Source organism: Haemaphysalis longicornis, unplaced genomic scaffold, assembly GCF_048455015.1.
Source record: "Haemaphysalis longicornis isolate Haplotype H1 unplaced genomic scaffold, Haemaphysalis longicornis Haplotype H1 scaffold_56, whole genome shotgun sequence".
NCBI classification, from domain to species: Eukaryota; Metazoa; Arthropoda; class Arachnida; order Ixodida; family Ixodidae; genus Haemaphysalis; species Haemaphysalis longicornis.
In genome coordinates, this window is record NW_027526397.1 from 957,699 (window position 1) to 983,049 (window position 25,351).

At 47.4% G+C, this 25,351-nt stretch overlaps 1 protein-coding gene across 3 annotated transcripts in view; it reads left to right on the forward strand.

The window, feature by feature from the left end:
* Positions 1 to 464: 464 nt before the first annotated feature.
* LOC144140920 (uncharacterized) overlaps positions 465 to 25,351 on the forward strand; it is a 66,838-nt gene continuing 41,951 nt past the window's right edge. For 2 of the 3 annotated variants that reach the window (XM_077672417.1, XM_077672419.1), the window contains exons 1-4: positions 465 to 1,158; positions 11,639 to 11,876; positions 15,655 to 15,717; positions 19,561 to 19,621. In XM_077672417.1, the coding sequence (XP_077528543.1) occupies positions 11,667 to 11,876; positions 15,655 to 15,717; positions 19,561 to 19,621 (334 nt within the window). In that variant the 5' untranslated portion in view covers positions 465 to 1,158; positions 11,639 to 11,666. Of the gene's footprint in view, positions 1,159 to 1,193; positions 1,444 to 11,638; positions 11,877 to 15,654; positions 15,718 to 19,560; positions 19,622 to 25,351 lie in introns of those variants that run through there. The other variant, XM_077672418.1, reaches the window with a different exon arrangement.

Below are 25,351 nucleotides of genomic sequence, written 5' to 3' on the forward strand. Positions count from 1 at the left end.
TCAGTATGTATATAACGAGGCAACCTTTCGAGTGAACCAAACCTGCGTTTCTGCATAATGCACCCTTTAAGATTCCCGCTGATCCATGTCGCTGCCCGTGCAAGCATCGAGCCGCCGAATGCGCCAGCATGAAGGGCGTTGGCACAGAGAACACCCTGCACTGGACCACACCTCATTCGCGCATTTACCATGTACTACGCCGTCACCGCAATCACAAGCCGAATGTGGCAGTACGTCGAGCTCTACGCCCCGATGCACACAGTCATCTTCACCTCACTGTATTCGCCATATCACAGCACGGCATTAGTTCGTGTGGTGATCTCTGGCACATTGTTGCATGTTATTGCTGATGGCAACGCGACTTGTAGGAGAGGAAGTGCAGAACGAGCGATGGCAAACTTCGTCCTCGATTCTTCAGGAGATGGATCGGTGTCGTCGTGGTCGCCGTTTCTCGTCGTCCGACGAGGGCTTGGCACGCCGGCTTCACCCGTGAGCTGGCTCAGGACAGCACGCAGCGTGAAGCCGAGCGTTAGCAGACCGACGCTGCACTTGGGTTAAGTAACCGGCCACAACAACGTAACACGCGGATAGCATCCAAGTTGAGAGCGGAAGAAACATAATAACTCAAAGAAACTTGGCACACGGCACTGCATTCGGGCTCGAGGCGTGCGGACAATTTTAAAAGTTATCCGCGCGAGGCGTGCGGACAGTTTTGAAAATTATCCGCGCGAGGCGTGCGGACAGTTTTAAAAATTATCCGCGCGAGGCGTGCGGACAGTTTTAAAAATAATCCGCGCGAGGCGTGCGGATAGGGACAGCCGGCGCGAGACCGGTCGCTCTCGTCGCGCGACGAAAGCGATGCGAAGCGACGGAAGCGACAGAAATTTCCGTCGCTTTCGTCGTTTATAAGTGTGGTGGATCTTTACATGTGCCTTCCTATGTGTGTAGGGCATTGCAAGTGCCACTTGCATGCCTGTGAGCGCAAAACGGTCCGACGGAGCCGTGGATTCGTCCGTTGATTGCCGACAGTGTCGGCAACAGACAACGCGGTGTAGCTTTTATCAGAGGATGGGGAATAGACGCGGTCTCTCGAACTGGCCACAGCAGAGGACGTGAGCTGACGGAAACAAGATAAGCAGAGGACTGCGCGGAACTGCGGTACGTCAACCGGGAAGTCGACAGTTTTTTTTTTCTCCCGCTCGTTCGCCTTGCGAAACCTGAGCCCCGAGCTGTTTTACTTCCCCGCGGTAAGAGCTGCGCGCGCTCTAATGTTTTTCCTCGCGCGCGTTCTGTTCCCACTTGGTTTTCAGGCTTCGACTGCAACCTTGCTTTAAACACAAATCGCGTGTTGTTAGTGAGCGGACTGTTTGATGTGTAGGATCTCTACGCAAGTCCAGTGTCGTCGATAAGAGTACGATTGCGCATACAGTACAGCGCAACAATGTGAGTGCCTTTTCTCTCTCAAAATTGTCCGTGACATTTCACACTAAGTGGTGCTCGGATTATCCGATGTGCCCAAAATGCTACCGTTATTCCGTAGTCGTTCTGTAGGTGACGGTTTTGGAGCTCGATTCTGCTAAATTCCGTCTGCAGCAGTCATAGCCGCGGAGGTATCTAGGTTCATGCTTAATTCTTTGCATGCTGTTTGAGCATACGACAGGAATAGGGTGGGGAGAGGAAGAAATGAGCGTTGTTGTGGATATTCAAAATAGAGGGAACTCGCAACGCTTTCATTTAAAACCTTAGCGCTGAGCCTATGTTCTGACAGACTTGTACTTCCAATGACTCCCCTCTTCCCAAAATGCTCGGCTGAATTTGGGCGAGGGGGAAACGTACTCTCGCACTCAGCGGTCGCGGCGCGCGGGCCGCCTTTCCCCCAGCCGATCACGGCAGGCCTTGCGCAGCTGCTACGCATTATTTTAATTAAATGTTGCTAATAAATGAGCCAGACTAGTAGCTCGTGAGTTACGCACTTTAAAGCACACATGATTTTTGGCAAGTTTGTTTTGCTGAGCTCTTTCTGTACACTTACTTTGGATTAGTGGCAGAAAATTCTACCTCCTTTCCAAACTAAAATGGGTCACTGAAACTTGCCTGTGCCGCAGATGGTATTAGTTTCATCTACACTGTTGTTGCGGTCACATTGCGGCATACCCAGCTCCAAGTGTTACGTGGGCTGGCCTTGGCGATTTTTACAGTGACTACTAGCTCCCTAGGTTGTCCTTTTCCCCAGCCAATCTGAGGGGGGCGGGGGGAGGGGGCTGCTGAAGGGGACTTCACCTTACTTCTTCCCCCATCCCCGTCTTCGGCAAAACAAAGTTGTTCACTCACTCACTCCAGCCAAGAGTTCAGTCTATTACCCAAATGTGATGTCTCTATGTCGGCAACATCAAACTAAGCAACGCAAAAGCAAACGCTTGACTGGTAGCCTAACGGCGGATGCTTAATAAGTCCTTATATGACGTTCTGCAGGAGCTGTGTTGTTTATTTTTTATGTCATACATTGCTTGCAAGGCTAAATTGTGTTGCAGAGCAGCTTGACATTTTAGAGAGGAAGTTTTGTTTATAGTTGGCAGCAGTGGTGGCTGAGGATGAGTTGTTGATATATCGCTAAGATTTAATACCAACTATGTAATATGCCAAATACTTACTAAGTTCACCCAAAACTACCTGTATTCAACCCTGCAGGGATATCAAGCCAGAAGTCTGTTACACTGACACACTTCTGCTTGTTGCCGATGGGCGCCGAGTGTATCACGGTTAGATCGTTTTAACAAATATCAGTTTTTGCAGCAAAGCCCGCTATACGCGATCCCGTACACACGCAAGCAAACAAAACAAATTGTGACGAAGTATTGCAAACATATGTTGGACACGGCATTGTTTCCCCACCACGGCCTAAATAGCCGCCAGTTTAAGCCAGAACGCGTAAACTGGTCCCTATGCAACAACTTTCCCATTTAAAGTATATTACGGAAAAGAATGTACAACGCGCTAGAATGAAAAATTCACCGAGCCGCCGCTGGCGCCCATGCGCCGCGGAACAAACGCCCACGCCAGCAAATCGGCCAGCTACCAGAGGGCGCTGCGCATGCAAGATGGCGGCACCCTCGTTGGTACGGTCTATAGGGGGAAGTGTGACAAGCGCCGTATTCGCGCCGTGGGAGAGGAGTGCGCGAACTGCCATGAAAATTTTTGCGCCACTAGGGGCGCTGCAGTGGACAGAGGTGCCGACACTCGCCTCTCTGAAAACTGTGTGCGCCATCGCAACGCGTGCTCTGGTTGCTTCGTTGTCATCCGTCAGCCACCTAGTCCGCCGAACGAGAGCGTTTATAGAGGATGTAGTCACACAATACCGTCTTCGAGATCAAGTACATGCTTTGTACCCGGCTGCAAAAGCAGCTGTAGGTAATGCGCAGATAAGCTGTCTGTGTTTAGAGCTCCAAAGAACGCTTCAAGAAAGGAGCAACGGGCCCGAAATATCAAACGGGCTGACAAAAAGTTAACGCGCGACTGTGTGGTTTGTGAACGTCATATTAATGAAAGATTCATCGAGAAGACGGATTGTCACGTAATCAATGGTGAAGTCGTAGAAACAATGCGGGATCGGCCGCAGTTGAGAGAGGATCCGCAGTGACACAGCCCCAAAAGTATTGCCCAACAAGACCAGATAGCATTCCAGTATTCAGACACACAAGACGACAGTGTACAACAGTATTCGAAACCAAGACAAGCCAGCTCAGAGGGAGGGATTGATTAATTGATTGGGGGGTTTAACGTGGCGACGCTACACAGGCGATGAGGCGCACCGGTAGTGGAGGGCTCCACTGGATTAATTTTGACCACCTGGGGATCTTTAATGTGTTCCAAAATCTCGAACACACGGGCGTTTTTGCTTTTCACCTCCATCAGAAACTCGGAGGGACCGACAGAAACATTTAAAACGGAGAAAATGCCAGTAAGTTGTCATGATTGTGAAGAAAAGTCAAAACAAATGTCCGACACTGGGTCTCATGGGTCTCAAAATGGTTGCGTGGCGTGTTTATGCCAAGGCACGCAATTGCACGTTTAAGGTTTAAGTGTGGCAAACTGCTCACGGTCAATTTTGAATTGAAAGGGATACACCTGCATGCATGCACGCACAATGATACTGAAGAAAATAAACCAAACGCAAAATAGCTGGACTCCCGTAACTATTGCATTGTATCATGCATTCGCGCAAATCTCCTTAAAAGAGCGAAGTGAAATGTTCGGGATTTGCTTCTCATAAAGCAGCCGCGAGGATCCCCTGAACATAAACCATCGCGCGGTTCTCATTCCTTTTTTTTTTTCTCTGACTGTGACTTCCATGAGTCGTGTGTCGCAAACCAAAAAGGAAAAATTCCACAGGCACATGCGTTGGCAAAATGTGCTCGGGGGAAGGGGGCAGCGCGTACATGTATACACAATGGGAAGCAATAATAACGAGGCATTAGATATCAGAGTAAAAAAAAACCACTCTTTTCAGACAAAGGAAGTCCCTTTTCCCCCCGGTAAACATGAAAATGAACTGACAGCTGCCCGTAGGCAGACGGGAGTTCAGTTTAGCAAACTCGCATTTCTAAGACATCTTAGAAAGCAAGGAGCTCGCGAAACGAAGAGGGAAAGCCAACGTAGAACACTTCTCGTACATTTTGTCTACTGTCCTGTTTCATGCCTCACCGGCAACATTACTGCATGCATTGCAGTGTAATACCAGGAAAAAGGATTCATAACTGCATGTCAGTGTATTGCGCAAACGAGTTTAGCAGTTCAAATAATCTGCCGCTCCACAGCACGCTACTGTAAAACTTGCACGGTTTGGCTTCGGTCAGTGACAAGGCGATGGCACTTCTGAGGGAGGCAGTGCCATCTGGAATGCCAGGTGTCTTTCATTACAGTTTTGTGCGCTCCTCCACTCCTGCCCGTCACACTTCCTCTTCTAGCCGCCATACCTATAGTATAGCGAACTAGAATAGGGACAGTGCTCAGAGGCCCGGCCGAAGTGAAGCCGCCGCTGTCGACAAGGGCGGCCGCTTGCGGTGGCGCCGCTGTCGTAACAGCGGTAGGAGCGCCACAAACGAGCTTGCGTGTACGTAGTTGCATAGGCTTGCAGGGAACCCCGCATGTATTACCGCAAACGGCTGGATCGGCTTATAATGCTGTGTGCTTTAATATCGTGTGTAAAAAGTGCGGATGTGCATTCGGTAGAAGAAGCGAATGCGGGGTAAAGAGTGCAGCGCTTGATCCGCAAGCGCAGTGCATGTCGCTCTCTTGCGTGCTTCTTGATGAATTCGTATGTAATTGCAAACCTAACCTCCACTCTTGCCGTTCTAAAAAATTGATTTTAGTATGTGTTCTCGATTTCGAACAATTGCAAAATGCTTTTTATAGATGCTTACCCGCCAGAAGGGAAGATAACCACCGGCTGTTGCGCGCTGCAGAATAATTTGGTCGTAGAAAGCGTTACAAAATCTTATTTCTTGTTTAGCTCATGTTCTACTAGCCTAACTAACCCAGCACGCAAAATTATTTGGCACGCGTTCCATCGTAATAGAATAAGTTTTATTTCCTTCTAGAAAAAAATTTTCTTCCTTCGTTCGTTGTTTTTGCGAGCGGCCAGGTGTTGCGGATAACTTGTAAGAGCACATACTCGTTAAGCATATGTGCGCTATCTTCTCGTACCGAAGAAAAATTCAGCAGATTACAAAAGCTCAAGCCCTTTCTGCCCAATGGAGCAGAGCTGAACATTTGTTTTGTGGAAGCCAGGCTGAGCATAAACGCAAAGCAACCGCCTTATTTGCTCAGTTAGAGCTCATCTTAAGGTGCTTGGCTCATTCCCGTCGGCCAGACTTGTCCATGTTAACTCCTTTGACAAAGATGTGAAGCCGTACGGCGATAAAAACTTCACAATCTTAATTGCATGAGAGCCACAATCAACTTCCTTGGACGGCCTGATGCGAATGAACATCACTATCTTCTCGTATACTTGTTCCACGTTAGAGTTCCACCTAGATGTTAAAACGTTGTGTCGTTTTCTTCGTCCAGAACACAAAAAAATCATTTGGCTTAAGGGATTCTGTTGTAGAAGACTGGGCCTCGGGTCACGCAGCGCAGCAAGTGAAAGTATCCGACTCTTGGAAAGGCTCACTTAGCGCAATCTCGTTTTCACTGCTACCACCTTCGGTACTTTCGAAACGTCCTTTACGCCTTGCAAGGGGGGAAGCTCTTGCTTCTTCCCCCGCTGATCGTTTCCTTTCTCAACGGCCTCTCCCGCGGTACTTTTTAGGTAAGATGGTCGGCACAGCATCTGGTGCTAAGCGTGGTGTTCCGTGAGGAATACAGGCTTCTTGTGCCTGCACGACATGGACGTAATCGCGGATGATGAAGCGCCGCTCGAAGTGTAAGCCCTCATTCACATAGCCGTCACCTTCTCCGTCACGGCACCATCACGTCAAAAAATCGTGATTGAGACGTGTCGGAGTAGCGTTCGTACTGGAGCTCTCCGTCAGAGTACAAGGTCGGCTGCCTGGTGATCAGTTTTGCCTAGAATTGAGCGTGCTTAATCTGAACAGTAAAGAAAATGGCTTAGATTTTTACGTGTGCTCACTTTTTGCTAAATTTAGCCGTAGAAATTTATTTTCTGATTGGCTGGTTTACCACTGGGTGTGGTCTTGTTGCGTTGATGGAACGGAAACATAGAGCTCGGTTTCCCGTCACCGTCACACCATTTTCGGCGAGAAATCGCCCGAGAAACTGTCGTCCATGACGGAAGACGGTGACGTGACGGGGTAAAAAACGGCTGTGTGAATGATGGCTTACGCGCACACAGCGCAGTTGTTGGCTAGCAGTTTATTTGCGCGATGGAGGTTCCTGTCCCACTGTTCTCTTTGAGAAGCCTCTTTTGGCACACGGCAAAGGGCCACCTTAGGGCCACATTTCTTGTTAATGTGGCCGGTATTGCAGCCCGGCGTGCAGCAGTGGTTCTGCCTACTACCGGGCTTATTTGTTCCCTTTGTGAAGGAGACTCACAGTTTAATAATACGCGCCGCACCCTACATTGGTGATTTTCCAGTTCAATGAACACAAAAAAACTAAACGCGCACCAGCAACGGATTCATAAGAGCAGACTGAACTCGCCACGACCACCAAACCCCCACGAAACTATCAAAAGTCGACGCCGCCGGCCTCAGCGCGCCTCTTTCGGGCGCTCCGCAGTGAGCACACTACCCCTATTCTAGTTCACTGTACTTATAGGAACCGTTGATCATGATGATGTTGATCGCTATTGGTACCCCTTTGTAACGGGGTAATGACATGTCATTTTACCAAAAAAAAAAAACAAAACTAATGTATCCAAGTTTTATACTCTTCGTTTAATATTAGCGCTGTTCTTAGGGCAGGCACAAAATACTTTTTTTTCTGTTACAGGTAGTAGCTGACCTAGGCAATATTCCCCTGCCTGCTTTTCGTCCACCAGCATTCTAATCTTCTTTCCGTCGCCTCGACAGCCTTAAAGTTAACTCTCTCTGCGTTACCCTTAAATCCTGGGGCTTCTTCTGGAAGCCGAATATTTCCCTATGTGGACTTGGATCGATACACTTGCATTCCAACACTATGTGCTGCATAGTTTCTGTTTCTTTACCGCAGACCACACATACCCCATCATTTTATGTATACTTCCCCAGAAAGCTCTTAGTTCGCAAGCAACCTGCTCAAGCCTCAAAAAGCAAAGCGCTGCGCTTGAAGTTATCGTAGAAATTTTTGTTTGTGATGTCCAATTTCTCTGCCCTGTACATCTCTAACGACGTTTAGCTTCCAGTTTTTCTCTCCATTCATTCGTTTCTATCTGCCTTGCTCCTTTTTTGGTTGCCTTGGCTGTCTTTGAATCTCCACTGTTCTTTCCGTATTTCATCATTAGCCTTCTAGTCTTCCTTAGCCACTGCGTGTGCATGCTTTTCATGTATAGGTACCGAAAAACTGTAGCTGTCCACCTATGTTGATCATTGGTCTCAGCCTGCTCTCAAAACGTATTTTACTCTGAGCGTCTCGAACTTCAAACGACGCCTAGCCCATATCTCCCTGCACTGCTTGTTAGTTGTTTTACCATGCGCCCGTAAGGCCAAATGGCCTACCATGCTCTAGTTCACTTCAAGGAATCCTAGAGCGTCTGATTTTTTAAGCACAGTACGGCATCCGCAAAAGTGAGGCCCAGAACCGTAACTCCTTTCCACATTCCTCTCAATGCTTCATATTTGTTATACCCTCACAGAGCTCTATGCCTTATTAAAGCAGCGTTTTGCTTTCCTGTATTCGTATGCTGCTCCTCATGAGTTCTTCAGTAGTGGTCTTCGTTTATCCACACTCCTAAATATTTATACTTATTGACTATGGGTAATTCGCCATGCTTGATTGACACAGCGTCAGTGCTAGTGTCATTGGAAAGCCAGCAGTCCTTACTTCTCAGTGCTAAAATTTAACCTGGGGTCTGTGGCTTCCTGGCCACGAATGTTTATGAGCTGTTGCATATCGCTCTGGTTATCAGCTGAAAGAACAATCTCAACTGCATATAACATTTCTGGAATATGCTGTTGTACCGCTCTGCCTTGCGAAATATGCAACAGGACAGGGGCGCCGTTCAGTGGGCATTTCCTGAACAACACGGCAGGATGTCGAGCAGAGAATGCTGCTGCAGTTTACCCAAAGACAGATTGATTGTGGGGCATGGGCGGAAAGTTTTTATTTCCCTGGTGGAGTGCTAAAGAAAATTAGATATAGAGACCATGATGCTAGCATCTAGAATACCGCACTGGTGAGGGGTGATATGTAGTTTAAAAATATGTGGTCAGTTAAAATGCCTGCATAGCCAGCAACTAATCTGGAGGGGAGAGTGATTAACGATTTGTAGCTATATCCAAGAAAGCAGTTACTGTGGACAATGCATGTGTGATTGTTGGCGTCTAAGATGACACATGGCAAACAACAACATCAGTTACTTGAGATGAAACGGTGCTGGGGAGTGCGAGGCCGTGTCTTTTAAAGTAATGGACAAGCGAGAAGCTCCGAGAGAACTAATATTACAGCGTTTTTTATTAAAAAATGCTCCATGCGTGGCCCTCCTTTTGCCAGCACTGGGACATTGAGCGAAAATAGCAGTATTTTTATGGCCGAAGTGTATGGTATTGTAGTTGCAGTGAATCCATTGCACAAGACAAAGTACAAGAATTCATCATCGTTACGCACTCTCTTAATATGGTTACGTTGTCCTAAAAACGTTATCTACACCTTATTATAGCTGTAATTTCTGTTTATAACGCACAATTAAAAATGATTGTTTTATGCTATGGGCTCATGGACTTAGTGACATTTTGGGCAGTGAAATCGCTGACCATAATGTGGCTAAGCCAGCCTTCTGTAGTAGCACAACTAGCGCAGGCATACCATGGGTACCTATGTCGACATGAAATCGCTGACATGAAGGGGACTCTGTAAATACTGGAAGCTAACACGAGACACACAAACAAGGAACAAACTGCACACGGTAAAACCGCAAACGATACGCAACAAAATATTTCCGCAGGTTGCGCTAGTTGTGCAAGGCTGGAGAAACAGCAGAGCTGGCCGCCCCTCTCCCTTCGTGGGAGACTCGGCTTTTGCACCTCACGTGGATTTCCCAACTTGCCGCTGAAAGTTCTCCGTGATTGGCAGACCCGTATCGTTTTGTCCGCAGCCTTGCACACCTCTCCCAAAGTGGACTGCGTTAGCACGCACTAGAACCCGCGGCAACCGGATTCCAGTGCTCGCCCTCTGTGCTCCCCAGTTCAGGCGCAAACGCACGGGAACTGGCGCGTAGAAGAGTACGTGAGAGAGCATGCCAGGTACGCTGGGCAGAGTGTACTCGAAGTTTGAGCTGGCGGGCCCCGGGCGCTCTTCACGAGGCACACGCTCACGTGCACTCGGTATTTTTTCTTGGTACTGTTACTGCGAGCTCGTCACGTTGTGCAAGCCCACGCGCAAGCCTGGACGTCACCGGAGACTCTTCACAAGGCAATACCACAATATTTTTTTGTGGTAACACTATAGGGTGGAGCTGTAAGCAAAACAGCTCTTCTGTTTGAAGACAACATATCCGTTGAGGTATCCATTTTCAGACTTAAAATAGGCCACACACTCTTGCTTTCTAAATGGCGCACATACATCAACATGTGATAGGTGCTGCGAACGACTGAACAACACTTTAGTGCAGTGTAATGCTTAGAACATGCAAGATGACGACACTTTTCTGTACTATCCAGGCATCAGATTCCGTTGAACCCCCCATTGTGTTCATGTGATGAACCAATGTTTTGAACTGAACGTGTTTTGTCATACCTTTAATTCAGAATTTCTAACACTTGTCTTGTACTGAACAAAACGTCCGACCCCCTTAGAAACGAGGCCACACTGAGGGCCCCCTTGTGTGAGCCAGACCCTCCCAGCTCTTGTTCGAGCAAGGGGTGTGTATTGGGGCTTCTGGGGCTCTTCACACCTTGACATTGTCTCTTTCATTCATCGTTATGATCAATGTAATGTTTAGAATTAAGGGCCCTTGGCAGCTGCAGAAGCAGCATTTTCATTACCGCAATACTCATTCCATGCCGAGTTTAGCCACAAAGAACACACGCAATGACCACACAACATGAATCTGGCGCTCCTTGGCCACAGACGCCCTTGTACATTAAACACCCACACACGGTTACTTGTTTCACAGATCTGGTTCATTTGCAGGCCATATTATGTTGCGGTGCTCTGGTATCTGAGATAATTGCGCAGTAATGTGATACTGTCATTGCGTGAATAATGATTTTGGGTACGTAAAAGCTTCGCAAAGTGGCAGCTTTTGGCACAAACAGCCTGGGGGGCATTCAGTAGCCTCCCTACTGGCAGGGTTCATGGCCTTTGAGAATAGAGCTCCATGGTCGAGCGCAACTTAAATCTAATGCATCAGATAACAGTGCCCCAGAAGGGCCTTCCCAGTGTGGAAGCAAGTTGGACCTTGTGGGGACAGTACTCACCCCTCCCTACGTGGGAGCTTGTGATGGGCGTCTGAAAAGCGCCGTATAAACCACAAGCTCCCTAGCTTGGAGGGGCATCGCGCCTTTCCCTTCTCTCGCCGTCTCGCAGCTGTGCCTGCTTCCAGGAACCTCCCTCCTTGCCCGATTGGTCAAAAGGGAGTTTGTACTGCCGATAGACTCTGTGGGGCTGCGGGAAGAGCCTCGGGGTCTTTCGTTTCTATAGGCTTGATGAGCTCGACCCCGTGGGCCGCCAGGACTTTCGCATCAGCCACCGTGCATATCGATCTAGTTCCCAGACCTAAACATGGCAAACTGACGTGGTGTTTGAGGTGTGCTGCATATCCCAGCCTCTCCACACATGTTGTTCTCTAACACAATTGCAGACAGAATCACCTCCTCTGCTTTGACTTTGTCTTGTGCTGTGTACGGTTGTCTTTGCTACCTGTTCAGGGTCCCATTTCATTTGGAGCACTCGTGCCTGTCCCTTGCAGCATGATCTCATTGTCAGAGCCACTATGCCCGAGTGGCTCTGTGTGAGTGTGAGTGTCCCCCGTTCCGTGACGCAGTGTGTGGCCCACCCTGTGTGAGGGAGGCATGCTGCGGGTGGCGGTGCTCACCCTGGCCCTGGTGGCCGGAGTCCCATTGCTTTCCCCGAGCATCGACTACACGGACGGGGGCCTGGAGGTGGACGTCGGGGATGCGCAACCCGGCTGGGACCTGCTGCTGGTGCGGGCCATTGAAGGGGAGGAGGAGGGCCTCCCCTGTGCGGGCCCCTCCACCCTGGTGAAGCACCAGGCCATCCAGGTGAGCGGGGAACACCGCCTGGAGCCGGAAATGCCCTCTTGAGCAGCTGCAGTAAGAGACACGGCCGCACACCCAAACTCGGCCACCTTTAACGCCCTGTCATACGTATTACACCATCAAACTGTGGATTGCTGACACGTCGAATAAGAGCGCTTGCCCATTTCGAAACCAAATTAAGCACCCAAACAACCACCTGCACAGTATGCAGCCCAATGTGAGCGACGGCTGCTGTTCCTGCAGGCCCCCAGGGTTAATGCCCGCATGGCAGGGCACCAATGTGAACCTACGCACCTAATTGCATTGGTTTATAGGCCTATTCTATAAACCAAAGCACCTACTGAGCAATACCCGAAAGCTATTGGTGTCAGTAAACCAATAAGCAATTGTTTTTGTCTATTGAAGTGTTTCAATATCTCAGCATGCATGCACGTTGAGATATTTAGGTGTTTTTTTTTTTTGTGTGTGACCGGTAAAAATGCCAAAAAACTAGGGGTGCACAAATAGCAATTTTTGCTTTTGAAGTGAATACAAAATTAAGTGAACAATGATTTTGTTCAAATAGGTGTAAATAAAAGCACATGTTGAACGACTTTCAATTGGAACACTGAAATTTGTAATTTTGTATGAAACATGCTTCAGTAACTGTTGCCTAAAGAAAAATGGCAGGCTTGCGTAAAAGATTTTTCGAACCTTTTACGTGGCATAAAAGAAGCGCAAAGAAGCTATCCTGCTGCTCTTAGGTTTGTCGATATATTGCATGAGGGCAGCTTCCGCCTCGTGTGGTGACTTCAACCACAAGCGCTTTATTGTACAGTGTAATTAGGGTAGTGTAACTATATTTGGACAAACTGCATGATTAGCCCAATATATTTTGTTATAAAAAAGACACGTAAATGAAATTTTCATGTGTCGTTATGTCAGCTATCAAAAAAGGAAGAACTCTATATGAGGCAACGTAAGGCATGAAAGATTAGCTTTGTTCATAAACCCTGCTCTGCTCTGCATGCCTTCATCGCGTGACGATATCATCCCTGCATTGCCCTTGCTCGCGGCTCCCTTTCCAAGTCCTAACAACACATTTAAACGTGCACTGCAAACCACCTTTGTGAGTGAGTGCCCCTCAAGACAGCTTCATCTCAGTGTCTGTCAGCATGAAGCAAGACAAGCTCACGTCACTGTTAAAAGAAGAGAAACATTACAGGCTTAAAAAAAATCTGTGCCCCTCCACTCAGCGAAGAAGGATGACCAGTGAAGATGGCCACAGTGCAACGAGTATGCGAAACAAAACACGATTGTTTGTAATTTGTCACTGAGCGTACTTCATAGTCAATTAGCTGAATGAAACTTGCAAGCACTAAGGTTCTATTCTAGCACACAAACATGGGGCTGTCGGTTTCCTTACTGTAAACGCCCGTGTATTGATGGCAGACGGGAATTCCGCAATATCTACACCTTCTCTGTGAACTTCGTAATTACGAAATGTAAATGAAATTTTGTGTAACTTTAGAGTCGTTTTAGCGGCTAATTGTCATATGATTTGTTTTGGGGTAATTCCGATTAATCAAGATGTACAGTCACGTTCTGTAACAGTATACTCTGTCTTAGGGCACCATGTGCCCTAAGACAGAGTATTGACAGAGTATTGACAGCAGACAGGACAGCCAACTTTTCTATGATCTAATTATCACAAATACAGTGGACTCCAGTTAAGACAAACTCGGTTAAGACGAACACTATGGTTAAGACGAACAACATTTTTGCTCTCTTGTAATGCCCACAATCAAAAACCTCCACTTAGAATGGATTGCTGATAATACCGAACTTATCTTTACGATCCCTCAGGGTTCGTCTTAACGGGAATCTACTGTAGGCTAAACACTCGACGTAATAGTAATTGAGTTTTGCTAGTAGCCAATTTTGGTATGCTTTTTTTCTTCAATGTACCTGCATTAGATTGGAGAGCTACCGAGCATTCAGCAGAAAGTTGGCTTTGCATGCCGCAAGATTCAGAATTCCTTGTCTACGCGACTCGGTCCACGGATGCAAAAATTTTCAGAAAGGAGTCATAGACAGCTTCGCTGGGAAAAAGGATTAATTAGTGCAGCATTTGATCAGAAAATGAGGTGTAAGTTGGCAGGGACTATGGCAATACGAGGCTGGATTTTCCTTTCTACAGAGTGATGCCAAGGAGAAAACAGACACTGCCGAAAAGCGCCTCTTTTTTGCCGTTAGCCGCACGTCACCACAGAAGTACGGGGAAGCCCCTCGTCAACAGCAAAGAGCACAGCAGCAAAGAACACTAGTGGATGTTTTTGAACTTCGAAGTACTTCGGCAATTTACTTGAAATTTTCAAGTATTGCTATTTCATTCGAAGCCAAATAAAATAGGAAAGTTTTGATTATTTGCACATCCCTGCTAATAAATAGTTCCACGGTTTCAGCGTAACCTAACTATGTGGGGAGAATCTGGATCAGGCAGTAAATTGGATGTTTTTACAAATTCCGCATTATCTACGGTCGCCTTGAATACATCGAATTTGTTTTTTTCTGACAAATGTTCTTGCAAATGCAAAAAAGAAAAAAACAAATTTAAGAATTTTGCTTTAAGGTGCCGCTAAAAAACTACAGTGTAGACCTTCTATAACGTAACCGCTTACATCACGGGTCCAGACATAACGCAGGTTTTTCTATCCACTGGTAGGCCTCGCATAGAACTGAATGCATAAGCGCACTGCTTACAATGAAATTGCCCGAAGCACAATACCGTTCATGGTGCAGCTTTTTGGCAGGTCCGCAGATAGAGCGGTGCAGCTGAGGCATTGTTTTAGGGTCCAAAGGAAGAAAGAGAAAAAATTCAGCCATCCGACGCAGCCCTCTAACTTAGACAGAGAAAATTAAAAAAAAAAAATAGGCACCCATCAGTTCGCGTGTTCCGTTTGCACATGCGTGATAACCACAACTGCCCTTCGTTTTGGCACACCTCTGAAGGTAGTGAGCCACAAACCCGACTTCTTCCTTGGGCAGAGTAAGCTGTTGCGATTACAATTTCATGCAGGTAGGCAGTTATCTACCCTTTTCCTTTTTGAACACCTGGAGATAGAGAACCAAGCCACGGTACGGGAGGTTCCCACTAACTGTACGTTGGCCTGAAGCAGCCGCCTTTGGCATCTCGACCGCAAGACGCGGATGAAAAAAAATATCCCGCTTGCATTCTTATCACGATGTCTCACCGGCGTAAGCTGGGCTGCTTCCCTCCCTGCGGCATCCGTTCTTCTGGTCGCTGAGAAACGCAGAGCTCTCAAAACATAAACACAAAGTTAAAGCCACACTCACAATTTGTTAGACCGTACAGCCGTAGTGTCTGACGCGGGAAAAAGAAAGACGAAATCAGGACTGTACCTGGGTTTTTAAGTGGCGTTCTTTTGAGTGACGATAAACAATGATTGAAAGGTAGCTTGTGATATATTTCGATTCGCGCATGTTTTGTTTATAGTGGGGCACCGCTAATAGTGCACATACGTTATAAGCGGTCTACACTGTGAAAGCATTTTTAACGAGCATTACATCTGTTCTTTACCAACATACTGATTTATGTCCTTAGCTGCTACATGGTAACAGGTACGAAGAAAGCACATGCTAACGTGATTTGCAACACATGCATTCTGTAGAAAGTGAAACCACTCGAGAAACGGAGCTTGTGAAGAAATATGCACGAGCTCCCCTTCTTCACCGTGTGGATGTGCGCAACACCGTGGCTCTCCTTCTCTCCATGTCGCAGGCTGGCCAGCAGAAGATCCTCTTCTCAGCCGATGGACTGGAACCTGGCCTCTACTGCGCAGTGGTGAGCTGGGCTGGCCTGGGGCTTACACGCACGGGTAGCTTCCGCGCCAGCAATTGTGTACCCTGTTTTCTGAGACCAGTGACGAAAGGCAGTTTTAACAACAATTGTTGCGGAGCTCGTCGGTGAGTGACTCAAAGACAAAACCTGCGAGGCTACACAGACGAGGACCAACAAAGGCCAGAAACGACACATAGAGGCGCCTTACCTGTCGTTTCTTGATTGCTTCTTTGTTCTTGTTTAGCGTCGCAGGTGTGTGTGTGTGTGTGTGTGTGTGTGTGTGTGTGTGTGTGTGTGTGTGTGTGTGTGTGTGTGTGTGTGTTTGTTTTAATGGGGTTAAAGTCAAGGCAGAAGTGCTGCTACATGTTGCACCAGTGCCGCTTCATACGACGGCTCATGCACTTGGCAAGGCCTATGGCTGGTGTCAGACCAGCGTCCTTCTCATTTTATTGCTCTTTTGTTCCACATTTGTTTTTCTACAGCAATGCAGCACCTACTCTCTGCTCTAGCAATTGCGCTGGCTCTCGTCCCCTCTCTTTTCTTTCCTGCCTCAGCCTGTTTCAGGCAGCTCACCACATCATCCCATTCTTTGTTTTTGTTTTTTACCCCGCCTTTTTCTTCAACACCACCCCGTACCGTCGTTTGTTTCCATTCCCCGTCCAGCCAGTTTGCTTCATTGCCAGCTCCCCGTTAGCTCCTCCCCCACATCTTTGTCCCTCGGCACATCTCGGGGAATCTCCCAACGGCACCTGCCTGCGTTTGTTGTATTCGGTGGCTCGTGATCGGTGAAAGGCACCCATGGATGTGATTTTTGATCTTTCCTAGCTGCGCGCGATGCTTGCAAACAAATGCCTCTGATACCTCGTGATAAGACTGAAATAACCATACAGGTCGAAAAAGACGCGGAGCAGCTGCCAGCTCTTGAATCTGCCATCTTATGGTTACTTGAAAAAAAAAACTTGAAGGGATATATTCACACAATGTTCACTGTGCATCACAATGGGCTGCCGTGAAGCTCAGGCTTTCTCGCAGTGCTATCAGCAGTGTCCCTGCACAATATGCTGTGTGATATAGAGTCTTTGTCAAAAATTTCTAGGCCAAGCTGAAAGTGTGCAGGCCGCAAAAAATTCAATGTTCAAGCTTACATTCTGAGCGACGCTGAAATGTTTTATGCTGGAAATCTAGAGAAAACACCTTTCTTTCTTAATGTCATAAAATAATTTTGTCATATTTAACCGTAAAGCTTTTTCTTGGAATTCTTTGTCGTTGGCTTGGGTTTGGGTGAGAAAATTTTGACAAAGGGTGTAGGTCACACGTTTTTATATGCCAAATAATTTGAGACGCTAAGTAACGGGGACTGGGAGAAACGCGTAGACACAGACAAGGCGCCTTGTTTGTGTCCACGTGTTTCTTCTGGTCCCCGTCGTTTAGTGCCTCAAATTATTCAGTACGTTCAACCAACCAGCCCTCGTCAGGCTTTTGTTTCTTATATGCCCTTTTGACCACGCGCTGTGGCTGCAGAGACGCAAAGTTAAGCAAGAACATTCGTAAAATATTCGAACTCGCAGTAATGTTTTTGTGTTTCGCAGTATCAGATTTGCAGCCCATGACACGCGGATATCAGAATGATTTCCCGCCCACCTTTGGTGTGCTTTCAGTTCGCACCTTTTTGGCCACCAAATCACTAAAAGGAAGTGGTTCTGAGGCCAAATGACGGCTTCTGTCAGGACTCCTTCGGGTCGGCATGGCAGGCATGCGCTTATCCGTAAGGGCAAAAGTCACAGATAGGCAGAGCTGAGCCATGCCGGTGGCTTCGGTGTTTGGGCCAATCGCCGAGTTGTCATTGCGTGATGCGCACATCTCTGCTGCACTTTTGCTTCTTCCTGAGTCTGTGTCCAGGCTGGCCCTTGCAAATATTGAGTCGGTGTTGCTTGCAGATTTTGCGCTCAAGTGAAATGCATGTCCAAAGTGTTTCAGAGATAACTAGTGATGGTATTCCTGAGTGGTTACTTCTAGCGCACGCTGTAGTGCTTCGCTGGGATCACGAAGGATGTGTTTATGCACAGGAGAAATGGAGGGTAGCGTCTCGCTTTTTTGGAGCGGAAAATATTGTTAGGTCGCAGCAGAAGTGATGAGGCGATTTGTGATTGATGGGAAGTGATCTTGTTACAAGCAGATGGGATGGACGTATTTACAGAATGCACATGGCGGCCATAAGACAGCATGCGCGGGGACACAGCCACTTCTTGGTCATCTTCATCGTCTTCTGTCTTGAACCATGGCAGCGTGGGACATTGTTCAGCTATGTCTCTCATGACAATGTTGTGCTTGTTGCAGCATTAGCACAACAAGACGTACCCTTGAAAAAGTCTGGAAAGATTCCGGTGCGTATGTTATCATGTCCACTGTGGGACGAAGGCCTCTCCCACTGACTTGCATCTTGTCCTGCCCTATGCTGTCCACTCCTTGCCACCAGACTTCCCCCATCTCGTCCCTTCATTGAGTTCACGATCTTTCCCTTTTTGTTGTCACGGCCCTTGGTAGCCACCCCATTATCCTGGTGGTTGCCAGTTTTCTGCATTGCATGAGCAGCCCAACCCCTTTCCTTTGCGTAATTTAAGATAGGCTGTCTTTGAATCGAGTTTGCTGCCTTATCTAAGGTGCTCGTTTTTTTGTCTCTAATTGTTGCTCCTATCAGTATTCCTATCAGAACAAGTAGAACCACCGGAAGAGGAGGTAGGACAGGAGCAGGCCCACACACACTGGTTGTGTCTGGGCCTTCCCCTCCTTTTCTGCATCATTTTCACTGGTTCCACTTTAAGTACATTGTGAACCAACTATCCCAGCAATTTATTCTCGTGAACATAAGTTTTCTTCCAAGGTTCTTAGTCCCCAAATGTCTGTGCCGTAAGTACCTGATATAAAATGAATAATTTATGGGATGAATGATTATATAAGTACACATCGATTATCTACACCAATAACCATCCTTTTCAGTGACAGATATAGCTTAACGCTCATTAGTTGAGAGTACTGTTCTCATTTTAATTTTTTTCTCAGAAGGAAGCGACAACACAATAAATGGGATGGGAAGATAAGTAGACATAAGTAGACAAACGCCTGTGCTTCTTCCAAAGTTATGTACGAAGCAGCCCAAGTTTGAACCCTTCTCAGGTTTTTCTCAAAGCTGGGATCGGCACTGACCAAAGGTAGTTACATTCGTCAAACTCTTCAAGCATTTCAGTATCTAGGCTAAAGGTGGTCCACGTGTGTCTATCATTACTTTCTTAGAAGTTAGAACCTAGAAGGCAGGTTTTATGTGGCAAGTTGCCAATGCCCTGCCCAATTACTTCGCAGCTTTTTCCAGAGATGGGTAGTTATGCTGACCACTGTAATGGAGGTTTCTTAGTGTTCGGGCTAAGCAATAGCTTTAATTTTGCGTACCCTGTCGGCGAGTGTTGACCCTGAAAAGAGTGAAAGAAAAAAAAACAACATCAGAGGACGTTGCCTGAAATCAACGAAGGAACAGTACAGGAAAGGTAGAAAGGTTAACCAGGGTACTGTCCAGTTGGCTATCCTGCACTTGGGGATGGGGTGGGATACAGGAATTACCTCACACTCTAAAAGGCTCGATTGCAGGGACAGAAATCACATGGCTGCATTTTTAGGACATCTTCTACCGTAGTGGGGTGTGGAACGCTGCTTCGACATCTTGCAAAGCCTTGCAGCGTTCGAGTTGACTGCACCAAGCCCTTAAATTTCGTGCCGAGAAGGGCTGGTAGACAGGTCAAGTTCCTATGGGCCGAGCACCTGAGTGGCCCTGAAACGTTCTCCCTCTGTGTGCAGGTGGTGTCGCCTGCAGGGAACCTGACGTCGCTGCGGCCAGCTGAAATCAAGGCTACACTAGGTGGGAACCCATTTGCACAGCCCTCGTGCGAGCAGGCGCTCACGGGTACGGGTTGGGGTGTGAAGATTTGAGGTCGATTCATTCCATGTGCCACGAAGATGGAAGGTTGGACATGAGCCTTCCATGTGTGAATTCCACTGCAGAAGCGCACAGGGTGGGGTGAGGGTCAAGTGTACGCAGTGGACAGGGCACACATTCCCAATCGTTAGAGGGGACGTGCCTTGTGTTAGCGTTTGAACGAGCCAGCAGCTCTGCCCACTACACCACAGCGCTTCTTCAACGCAAACAGGTTGTGGTGCCTCATCACAACGAGGAAACGCCATGCGACAGTTGCATCCACACTTGAAGACTATTTATTCTCACCTTCCAGAATAGCCCCACACGTGGCTACCCGAACAAATGAGATGGTGAAACGCTAGCACAAAGACGCAGTTGAAGCAGTCCTTTTCCTGTTGGTTCTGATCTGGGAAACAGGATGGCTGCCCAAATCATGGGAACGTGCGGGCATGAGTCCTGAGCTAAGGTGAGGAAGGGGCCAGTGCTTAGCTGGAAACTTCGGCCCAGTAGCCTGTGCAAGCTGCTTGCGTAACCTGGGACTTTTCTTTCTTTTCTGGAACTTTTCTTGAGTTTTCTGGGATGTTTCCGGGACTTTTCTTGAATGGGTCTTGCGTGGCCTTTTGCTGCATATCGAAGTTGCATGCACAGCCAAACAAACCACTGACAGAGCTGCGTGCCGGTGGCAGACTGGGCGTGCGTTGGCACCTTGCAGAGGTGGCTATCACCTATCAGGGTGCAGGGGCAAAGCTGTGGCATGCTGCCAACTCCCCCGCGCTTTCTCTCCTTCGATTCGCTGCTGTTTCTGAATATCACAATGGTTTTCGCGAGAGCTGATTCGAAGCGAAGGTCACAGTTCAGCACGGTGCGAGTGATCTTCGTGCCGACTGGAGGCCGTGAAACCGTGGCAGATGTCATCGAGGGCTTCTGCTGCCCTTCTCCTGATGCAGAGCAGTGTTCGTGCTTTCTCCCAATGAAAGAATTCCCATGGAAGGACAATTTTTTTTCACGTCTTTTTTTCGTCGTCTTTCGTTTTTTTTATTTCTGAGTGGAGTTTCCAAGGTAGGCGATGTGCGCCAAAAGCAAATGTGTGTGGCTTGAGAAAGGCCAGAGGCTGGGGAGCCCCGACAAAAGAAGGCAGTGGGATAGGCAGTGCAGGGATGGCCAGGAGTGGGGTGAATGCAGCTGGCAGCAGGCAGAGAGAGGAAGGTAGCGAGGAGAGCGACCTCTTGTGATGAATGGGTAAACATTGCACTTGCATCAGCGACTGTGTGCATTATCAGGGGCCTCCGGTGTCGACGTGGCCGCTCCAGAAAGTGCTAGCAACGACTTTGCCTCAAACACGGAGTTGTAAAGAGGATATTCTCCCTCTGAGTAAATTTATCTTAATTTCATATTGAAATGACGGGGGATTTGGTATGCTGAAGCGGAATACATATGCAGGGCTTGGTAGGTGCAAATCTTGTCACTTGGTTTGGCATTGCAGGTTACAACGGGGAAATTTACCGAATTTACTTGCGTAACGAACCCACTTTTTTTCCGCAAAATTCGGCATGAATTTGGGGGAGTGTTCATTGTGCGGGAAAAAATTGCAACAGATTTTTTAAAAGTTGAAATTCCACACAATAAAGTTGCTAAAATAAGCTTGTGAGAGCCTTACCATTTTCGCAAAAACACCTGGGAATTTCTTTTTTATTCCCAACATGCTAGTGGCCCCCTACTCGCCACGGAGCTGTCCTCCTGACAGCAGTCGCTTGCGGCTTCACATTCGTCGTCGGCCCACAGTGCACCGTCTTCCGTGCCGTCAAGGCACTCCAAAACTTCTTTTCTCACACCCGGAAACTTCCCTTTTTTGGGCCCACGAAACACACAGCGATCCTTGTTCACCGACCAAAAACCTTGTTTTCCCCCGTAGCGTACACGCAGTGGGTCAAGTGCCGTTCAGCTGCGCGGTTTCCATGCGCATCAACGCATGTTTCACCACCTTCAGTTTAAAACCGTCTGTGCAGCTCATGTATTGGACAATCGTACGGCGTGCACCAGGAGCACAAAAAAAGTTCGGAACACAGCTGAACAACAACACCACGGAGCGTCATGGCGAAGTCGTGGAACAGCGAGAGCAGGGGAGTGGAGTACGTTTAGTGCTTTGTTTGCACACCGCCAAAACCAGCTGGAACGGCAAAGAGCAGGGAAGGAGTGTGGAGTGTGCTTTGCACTTTCTTCGCACGCCGCAATGTTTTTATGGTGCAAGGTTTGTTTTGTGTTCAGCAGGTGGTGCACTGCAAGCGCGTAATTTTTAAATTGTCATTGTAAGGTTTAACGTGCCGACGCGACGCAGGCGATGAGCAGGCGATTTTGACCACCTGCGGATCTTGATCGTGCACCGAAATCTTGAACACACGGGCATTTTTGCTTTTCGCCTCCATCAGAAAAGCGGCTGCCGCGGCCGGGAATCGAACCCGCGACCTCATGCTCAGCAGCGCAACGCCTTAGCCAGTGAGCCACCGCGGCAAATTTTTAAATTGTGAGCTACAGCATTCCAGCTCACGTCTCCGGCTAGTGTTGAGATTTCTTTTTGTTGGAATGCGTTTTTAGCATTTCTGCGCGTACTGTGGTGTGATATCAAGTTACTGCGATCATCTACGGTATCAGAAACCATGCTGAGATAAAAACATACCCCCGCTGCATTTTTTATTCAAAGTGACAAAAAAGTAAATTCTCAAGAAGAAAAGTGAGGGGAGGATTCATTACACGAGTGGGTTCATTATGTGAGTAAATATGGTAATACCCGTGCCACACGTACACGAAAAATGACATTAAGTACTTTATGCCTTAAGTTTTAATGCCATTAATTCGCTGCTACATGCAAAAATATAATGCCATTAGCTCTAATGTCATTTTTGGTTTAAGGAGTTGCGCCCAACTCATTCGCCTTCTCGAACACTTTAAATCTACCTACTCAGACGCAATGAGCAATGAAACCAACAATACTCGCAGCACCAGAGTGTTGGCGCGGAAGCGTAGCTGAACTTCGAGATGAGACGATTTTTTGTGCCCTCTTGGCGGCGAAGTTCTGAAGACAAAGTTCACTAAAACAGCAGCAAAAGGCAGAACGTCATGTTACTTGTTGCTTAGAACATTTCGGATTTGGCTACCACTGGCAGGCGACAGCAGCTGCTGAAGCCACTTTTAGACACAGCTCACACCACTTGTTTTGAAACACACTCGTTTTCCTTCACAAAAACATTTTTAACCCTTCTAAAAAGGTTTTTTTCCGCTTTAAAGACTTCTAAAATATGAGTGCATTTCTCTTTTTGGTTATTATCACCATCATGCCTAACACATTTATGCCTGTGCATTTTGGCGTGTAGCACGGACCGCCCAAATAATGTAATCCGGTTTCTTCAGGCTTTAAGCACTTAAAGGCCAACTGCACTCAAATTTTTCTCGGTCCAAATTTGATCCATATAAGCAGTCTAAGGTCTTAAAATCACCTTGGCGAAATCGTAAGTCTCATAAGCAACCAGCACACTAGGTACCGTCATTCACAGTAGCTCCGTGCAGACGACGTTTGCACCTGGCGGAGGGTCGCCGAAACAAGTTCCGAGCGGCCTGTGACGGAGGTAGGGAAACCTGTCCCGTGGAGCTCGCGCTTTTCTGGCGACTTGCACGGTGCTCCGCCGGGCACAGGGACGCGTTTGCCCGAGGTTTCTCTGCTACACCACTGCGCTGTACCGCTGTCGCCATCACATTCTTCAAAATAACCGTACCGGTAGCAATATCCGCCTTTTTTTTTTTCAGTGAAATAAAAGATTATATAAGCCTACAAACTGTATGTGCGTTTGCAAACGTTCTGGAGCTAGCTTAACTCTTTTTACTTGGAAACAATAGTTCTAGTAAAAAAAAATAGCGCGACACGCATACTTGCCTTACATTTGTCATTCCTATTGCATCTAGCACAGAAAAAAAAGATCTTTTATAAATTCTTGACCACTTGCACTCCCGCGTCCAACGCCATTCCCATCCCTTGGACCTGTCCAAAGTTTTGCGGCCTAACTACAGTTGTTGCACACGCGGGTATAAACATTTGTGCGAATTTTGACTCGCTCTCTAGTGAACCAAAATAAGCCTTGCTCGTCGTAACAATTACACCCGCACAAATATCGGCCGTCGTCTTCGCGAAGTGCGAAAGCTAACAAAACTGCTCTTCTCGTAAACAATACACTTATTCCCAAATGAAGTATTTACTTTTGTGGAGCGCTGTTTTTTTATAATTCCCAAATGAAGTATTTAGTTTTGTAGAGTGCTGGATTTAGTTTACTTGAAAGTGACATGTTTTCAACAGCACATGTCTCTGGTGAAAGTAGAAAACAGCGGTAGATAGGTAATTTTTTTCGTGTTTTAGTGGAACATTTAGCTGTGGAAGCTGTCCTACAGTTTTAGATCCCTTTTATAATTCGATTCTCTGTGTGCGCACAGAGGAAAAATACTGGGCCGATATTCACAAAGCTGTTTTCACGTAATGTATAGTAAAAATGGTGATTGATCTCCGCCCGCCTCTGGTTTATTCCCTTCAAAGAAAGCGATGTGACAGCCGAGGCGCCAGCTAACCAAAGCTGCTTTTCGATTTTTTACGAGCAACTAGCTTTGTAAAACAGGGCCCGCCTTTTCACCCGCAATGCCAAGGATTGCCACAACGGCAGTTATTCCGATGTAAAAAGAACTGTCGTACGGCCTACTTCATTTCGATTGATAGCAACGTGATGTCGGAATGGCGCCTAACTCCATTATCCTGGGCAAACGCTAGTGGGAGTTCTTCTGTGAAAATAACATTGCGAAACGCGACGCTACCACGCGCATTTGAAGGCGGCTCTGAGTGGCCGCCGGTTCTAGCGCGGCCGCTTCCGTTTCATCACGTACGTGACGTCCGGCCGCCGGTAACGGCCGCCTTTTCTATTCAGTTTCGGTTGCGAAAACGCCAATGTTGCGAGCCGTTTGTGTCGCTCTCTTTCATGTTTGTAACGTAGTGTTTTGCATTTCGCACTGTTTTATGTGTACCATTAAGTTACATTAGTTTTACGTTGTCGAAAATTTGAGTGCAGTTGGCCTTTAAAGTCATTTAGTCATTTTTTGTGTACGTGGCCACCTGTGGTCCACCGACGGATGGGCTGTTCCGTTGTCCGACCCTGCTCCACCACAAGGGTCGCAGGGGGCGAAACCTGCGCGTCACGAGGAGCTCTGAAGGGACCATGAAGACAAAATGCGTACAACTGTGCTTAATTTGGAAGAACCGCCCTGGCCTTTGGTAATGCACAGTGCCAGCCACGAAAGGTGTTTAATTAGCCGATGAAACGAAAGAAATATTGAACAACTTTCAAAGTTTGCGCTACATTGACATATTACAGGCAGGAGTGATGGTATGGGGCAGCACTAAAAGCATGGTTATCAGTGGGTTTAGTGCCCGTTAGCCTTCAAACACAACACGATGGCCCAGTGACACGATGGCCCCACTGCAATAGTCCAGTCACGTATCATGGCAGTGGATTGGGTCAGCGGCCACTTAGAATTAAACACAAACAAGATTCTGCGACATTCTAGAGGAATGGCCAGAAAGTGGCTGGAGAGCTGGCTCTGCTTCATATGTTCTCTTTAATATCTCTGCTATTGACTCAAAGT